At 44.4% G+C, this 7,406-nt stretch overlaps 1 protein-coding gene across 1 annotated transcript; it reads right to left on the bottom strand.

Moving 5' to 3' along the window:
• Window positions 1-211: 211 nt before the first annotated feature.
• Window positions 212-5,725, bottom strand: LOC311370646 (palmitoyltransferase ZDHHC20-A-like). The gene is made up of 6 exons (XM_084488988.1): window positions 5,599-5,725; window positions 5,052-5,178; window positions 2,360-2,449; window positions 1,576-1,691; window positions 1,364-1,411; window positions 212-382 (listed from the first exon to the last, which is right to left on the bottom strand). The coding sequence occupies exons 1-5, from the start codon at window positions 5,669-5,671 to the stop codon at window positions 1,368-1,370; spliced, it is 450 nt and encodes a 149-aa protein (XP_084345114.1). The 5' UTR covers window positions 5,672-5,725; the 3' UTR covers window positions 212-382; window positions 1,364-1,367.
• Window positions 5,726-7,406: the final 1,681 nt, after the last annotated feature.

Genomic DNA, 7,406 nt, shown 5'->3' with positions numbered 1-7,406 from the left:
CATCAGTCCTAGTCGTGAGGTGTCACAAGCAGAAAGCGTGAAAAAAAGATAGAGATATATAAAACTCTAGATATAGATACAGACATATACATCTTTATAGATACATAAAGACATATCTACATAAAGATATATCTATATATCTCTCATTAATACAAACAGCGTATGTATGTGTATCTGGACAACGTGCAGGTGTGGGGGGGGGGGGGGGGGGGGGGTGCCACTGCCCTGACTGGGTCAGCACGGTGGGGATGATGGGACGCATCTCCAGGGTGATGCGGGGATGAATCTGTGCAGATGGAGGATGTGCTGGGAGACCGTTTCCATGGTGATGGTGTTGTGTCGCTTAAGGCATCGTTTTTGAAAAATGGCCGAGGAGTTTCTCCTGTGACAGAGAATAAAAAAAATTGAAAGAAAAAACATCACATTAGCTTCTGGGGTGAAGTGGCTTTTTACGATGTTTGTGTTAACAGCACGCCAAAGAAGTGTTCTCACACACACACACACACACACACACACACACACACACACACACACACACACACACACACACACACACACACACACACACACACACACACACACACACACACACGAGCTGCTACCAATTAAGGAGATGCAGAGCATCTGTGGAGCAGGTGGAGAAGCAGGGCTGAAATAGCTCCTCCACTCCTCCAGGGCTCTCCCAGCCATATGGCTACTAGTGTACGGAGAGACCGGCTGGGACCGTCGATTCCTCCAAGGGTTTTCCTTCTTTTGTGTTTTACAGCGAGAGACTTTATATGATTTGGAATAAACTGACCGTTTTGGCTTTTCCCCTTTAAATTGTGTCCTGTTTGGGGAGGAGGCGGATCACTCAACAAGGTCAGGTGTGCCACAACACACACACACACACACACACTAAGATGTCCGCAAACACAGGCCAGATTTGTTCCCCCTAATCACTCCCTGCAGGCGTCTTGGGTAAACATGGTCTGTGTGCAGGCCTACAGTGGCGGGCTGGTTTACAGGCTGACTGGGCCGTAGGACCTTCACAAGAACCTTACTTATGTCAACAGGAACTCAAGTGCAGGGGGAACTTATTATTATTGCATGCATGCGATTTGCACTGAATGAATTACAATGGCTAAGAACAAGGGTGGACACATTATTTTACAAATGGGCGACATGATGTGACGGAGTCAGGCTGGCTGTAAGACGCCGTCAACCTCAATGTGATTCACAGGAATGTCCCTGAGGCTCCTATGAGTTACCTCTTACCACCAATCAGAGACTACCCCTTTTACCTATAATAATAATAATAATAATAATAATAATAATGATGACAGGAACAAGATTATCAGCGACCATGCGTCACCAGTCTCACCTGGTTAGGACTCGCTCTCCAACGATATGGTGATGCTGTCCGTTCCCACTGTGGTGCAGAGAGGGGACAGCGTTAAACGTATGAGGGAAACCCACAGCCGACATCCAGGCAGGCACAGTGTGCTTCAAACATTAGCCAGCCCATTAACTGTGTGTGTGTGTGTGTGTGTGTGTGTGTGTGTGTGTGTGTGTGTGTGTGTGTGTGTGTCTTGCCTGATTTCAGGGTGTCATTAGCCAGGTGGCCGGCTGCTGCGTGGTTGCCGTGCAGGTCGTTGCTCAGCAGGTGGTTCTGGGACTCGCTCAGGGGGCTGGCCGGGACCTCAGCCGCACTGCAAGGCACACGCCCCCCCACAAACAGACAGGAACAGGGTGAGTGGTTCATCGTTAGGATGTTTCATTGCGTATCGTCCAACCCGTGGTTGAGAGAGAGCTGGCAGCCAATGGTCAACAACATTTAATAACCTTTTTTTTTTTTTTTTAAACCATTTGAAAGTTAATCCTCTTTCGTTGCAAAAAAAAATGCAGCAAACCATTAAAATATAGCATCCATGGTTCATATTTAATAGGGGTGTAACGATACACAAAAGTCACGATTCGGTACGTACCTCGGTTTTTAAGTCACGGTTCGGTATGTTTTTCGGTACAGCAGTTTTTATTTTATTTTTATTAAACAATTTGATTTTGATTTATTAAATTGTATCAAACCTAACACAAATGAAAAGACATCAAATACAATTGAGGATAATACACAATAAAGTCCAGGACTTATTTCCATTGTGGTCCTCAACACAAAACATCAGGACATCAAGACAAGACACTCACAGAGTGTGTGATAATCAATAAAAACTTTATTCTTAAAAAAATATATTTTATTTTTCATTTTTTTCTTCGGTACGTACCGAAATGAAACGTGCATCGAACCGTACCGAAAAAATTTGGTACTAACGCGCGTATCGTTACACCCCTAATATTTAATAATTTCCTCCAGGGCCGTTACCTCTTGCTGGGCTCAGGGTGCTGGGAGCCAGTGGCCTGCTCTGGGTCAGCGCTCACCAGGCGGGTGGGGAAGATCAACCCGTCGCCCTGGCTGCAGAAGGCCATGGGGGGGGGGGGGGGGGCAGGGTTAGGGTTAGGCTGACACATTATGTACATTTACAATTCTATTTATAAAGTAAGGACCACGTTCCTTTAGGTCGGGTCGGAGTCCCGACGTGGGCATCAGAGACTGTTGATCTTAAATACATTGCACTTTCTAAAATGCTTTTTTTTTTTAACTTTGCCTTTATTTTCTATCTATCTATCTATCTATTTTACTTTTTTACTTCTCTATTATTTTCTTTTATTGTATGACAATGTTATATGTGAAGCACTTTGAGTCTGCCTTGTGTATGAAAAGTGCTATATAAATAAAGTTGCCTTGCCTAAAGTGGGTGCAATATATGTATTTATTCCTCCTTTTAGACATTGTATCACTGCATCTTATTTGGTCAATGGACTGCATTTATACAGCGCTTTTATCCAAAGCACTTTACAATATTGACCCTGGGAGCAGTTAGGGTCAGGTGCCTTGCTCAGGGACACCTCAACACTCAGCTAGTTGAAATCCTGACACCTATTGCATCCTTAAAGGTCCCGTGACTAGCCACCGGTGTGATTAGTAGAAATCTGCCCCTTATGACATCACAAGTGTGCGTGTCCACCTAGACGTGTGTTGGATAGATCAGTCCACCAGCCTACCCAGTGGACTGTAGCAAACGTTGCTCATCTATCCATCGCACATCTAGGTGGACACGCCCACCTGTGATGTCATAAGGGGCAGATTTCCAAAATGGCTTGTAATGGCTTGTCACACTCTGGTGGCATGTCATGGGACCTTTAAAGGCTGCCCCACACTACACGATTTTTTAATCTTATGCGATTTTTGAGTCAGAGTACACCACACACATAACGAGAATCGCAGCTGATTTGTTGCTCTCCGATCCTACATAAGATTAGAACACAAGACGGAACACCACACACTACAGGATAATCTTATCCGATTCTCGGCCGTGTAGGCTGCGTCATCCAGCACGAGACAAGAGATCGAGAGACAAGAGATTGTAGATCTAGAGCAGCGGTTCCCAAACTTTTTTTCCTGCGCACCCCCTTTACGTCCCAACCGGGTTGCCGCACCCCCAATCCCCACTTCAAAAAGAAGGAAAAAAAACGCAACAAAGCTTTGTTTTATCGCCATATAAAGACTCATGTTTAATCATGCGCAAATAACCAGAACACGCATGACAATAACAACATCAACAAATAGGACAGCCAAGGGACACGACTGACGTTGTGTGCAAGATCTGCTCATGTGTGATACGCGCAATAGACGGGCAGACGACCGATCTACATGACCACTTTATGCGCCTCGCAGAAGTTAATAGAAATGATGATAAACTAAATATCACAGAGCATAGAGCAGGATTGTGAACGTTTACAATGTCTCATGTCAATTTACAATCTGCAAAATGTGTCTGTGTTGGCCGACTTACTTTTTTTAGTTAGGATATTGATGCTGCGCGCCTCCTATTTGCAACGGAATTTGTTTAAGATATAAAACCATTTAATTTAACACACACGCACTAAAACAGATATTTTCGTTTTTAAATAAATATTTGGAAACGAAAATTGAAAAGTGAGGCGCCGGGGGAGGGGGCATCACGATGGTGACTCTCCATTGTGATGTGATGGCATTATGGAGCACCCTCGGGTCAGCGTGTGTGTGTGTGTGTGTGTGTGTTTTGCGCGTGTGTTTGTGTGTGCGTGCGTCGCTATTATGTTGACTACACACTCAACATGCCGAAAATATCTAACATGTTGGATAACCCCGATTTTGAGATTGGGTGGTCTTAAGTTTATGAGATTCTATCTTAGAACACTACGGCAGACAGGATAATCTTGGCCGATTTTCGTCCCGATTCGGCTGCCATGGGAACGCCACCCCGATTCTCGTAAGGGGCAAATCGGCCACGATATCGGGACATTTATCTTGTAGTGTGGGGTCAGCTTAAGACAAACTCCTTGTTGTTTCACACAATAAATGATTTTAAAATAAATATCAGGAAAAAGGCTGAATTAATGCTATAATGCTTTGTACCACTGACATATATTCTATACTTAAGCAATAGATCACGACAGGCTGTGGAATGTCTATTGTGTAAAATGGTTATGTAAGTATGGTGAAATGAAAGTCATAGACACCCTCAATTTTGAAAAAAACAAGAAAGTCGGAAAAGCATTTTTTAAACAAATACAAAAATGTAGTCCCTCCTGGCTGCCTGCAAAGTGTGCGGCGGTTGCTATGCAACACACTGTAGCGTCCTTCAGAGAGAAGGCTAGAGACGGTAGCTTGGTTCGCCGGCAATTTAGCCTATCGAGCAGTACACTCAGCGTGTGACTATTGCTTTACAACATTTCCACCCTCTGCATCAATCAACATATTTTTAGGCTTCAGTAAACTATGCTATTGCTTTTATATATAACTAAACAGCAGTTCAAGTTAGGCGCGGAGTGATACGAACTCTGTAAACTGAACGGACGTCATAGCTGTGTGTATACGCTCATTATACAACAGTTAGGAACCAATCAGATCGCTTGATTTAAGCCACCCGTTTTATACTATGTGTCGTAACACATACGAAAGCGTTATTCACCTGGTGAAGAGGGGCAGTGGCCAGTACTTCTTCTGGTCCCCAAAGACCTGGGCCACGTTCTTGCGGAAGCCCAGAGAGAAGCCGTTCTTATCGGAGCCGGTCCTGAAGACCGGGGCTCTGAATGCCTCTGATGGAGAAACGCAGGGAGACGCAGAATATGAACATCTGTACGTAAGATTATAAAAGGAAATCACAAGCACACAATGGACTGTAGAGCTGCAACCACGAGTCAATCAACGGAGAATGGTCGATTGTCGATTAATCATTCAGTCTTATGAATTACAAATACAAAATATTTCATGGATGATTATAAAATGAACACGTATTGTTTCTTGGCTGCCATCAGATGAAGCAAGCACATTTAAGACACTTCTCACTCTGGTAACTTGTGACAGGCATTGTTCTATTATTTATGACGTTTTATAGACAAAATATATATCAAACTAATAACATCAATGAATCAACTATGCAAATAATTGTATAACACAGTCCCGATGGACTGCTCCGCCTCAATGGTTCTCCGGTCTGTGTGTTGGAGAACACGTACCTATCGTTGACCGGTTCCTCCCCACCAGCCACAGGTGGTAGCTGAAGAGGGACAAAATGCTGATGCAGAACATGGCCGCCACGAAGAAAAGGAACAGCACGTGGAATTTGGCGTGTGTGTCTGGCAGCTCGTTCTGGGGAGGAGACGTGATTGATAGAGAGAGAGAGAGAGAGAGAGAGAGAGAGAGAGAGAGAGAGAGAGAGAGAGAGAGAGAGAGAGAGAGAGAGAGAGAGAGAGAGAGAGAGAGAGAGAGAGAGAGAGAGAGAGAGAGAGAGAGAGAGAGAGAGAGAGAGAGAGAATGCCGCCAAAGTTAAAACAGACAGCACGGGCGGAGATGCCTCAAGAGAAATGGGAAAGCGACACGAGAAATGGATGAAATGAGGATGCACTGGTCCCCTTTCAGGCCGTGCAAACACAGGTGCTGCTCCTCCCGTTAATAGAACTCTGTTCCATTCCACCTGCTCTCCTGGTTCTGTGGACCACGCAGCAGAACCCAGCAGAACCCAACGGCTCCTGCTGACACCAGCGTGAAAAGGGTCCGTGGGGACGGGGAGACGTAGAACCACGGCACGACGCAAAGCAGAACCACAACGTAACACAGAACCACAACGTAACAGAACCACAATGTAACACAGAACCACAACGTAACAGAACCACAACGTAACAGAACCACAACGTAACACAGAACCACAACGTAACAGAACCACAACGTTAACACAGAACCACAACGTAACAGAACCACAACGTAACAGAACCACAACGTAACACAGAAGCACAACGTAACAGAACCACAACGTAACAGAACCACAATGTAACACAGAACCACAACGTAACACAGAACCACAACGTAACAGAACCACAACGTAACACAGAACCACAACGTAACACAGAACCACAATGTAACACAGAACCACAACATAAGAGAACCACAACGTAACAGAACCACAATGTAACACAGAACCACAACGTAACAGAACCACAACGTAACAGAACCACAACGTAACACAGAACCACAATGTAACACAGAACCACAACATAACAGAACCACAACGTAACAGAACCACAACGTAACACAGAACCACAACGTAACAGAACCACAACGTAACAGAACCACAACGTAACACAGAACCACAATGTAACACAGAACCACAACATAACAGAACCACAACGTAACAGAACCACAACGTAACAGAACCACAACGTAACAGAACCACAACGTAACACAGAACCACAATGTAACACAGAACCACAATGTAACACAGAACCACAACGTAACAGAACCACAACGTAACACAGAACCACAACGTAACAGAACCACAACGTAACAGAACCACAACGTAACACAGAACCACAATGTAACACAGAACCACAATGTAACACAGAACCACAACATAACAGAACCACAACGTAACAGAACCACAACGTAACAGAACCACAATGTAACACAGAACCACAACGTAACAGAACCACAACGTAACACAGAACCACAACATAACAGAACCACAACGTAACAGAACCACAACTTAACACAGAACCACAACGTAACAGAACCACAATGTAACACAGAACCACAACGTAACAGAACCACAACGTAACACAGAACCACAATGTAACACAGAACCACAACATAACAGAACCACAACGTAACAGAACCACAACGTAACACAGAACCACAACGTAACACAGAACCACAACGTAACAGAACCACAACGTTAACACAGAACCACAACGTAACACAAAACCACAACGAAACAGAACCACAACGTAACAGAACCACAACGTAACACAAAACCACAACGTAACACAGA

Source organism: Micromesistius poutassou, assembly GCF_964030765.1.
Source record: "Micromesistius poutassou genome assembly, contig: SCAFFOLD_6139, whole genome shotgun sequence".
Classification (NCBI taxonomy): Eukaryota; Metazoa; Chordata; class Actinopteri; order Gadiformes; family Gadidae; genus Micromesistius; species Micromesistius poutassou.
Note: the sequence above shows the minus strand (reverse complement) of the source record. Positions and strands in the feature narration are given on the sequence as shown.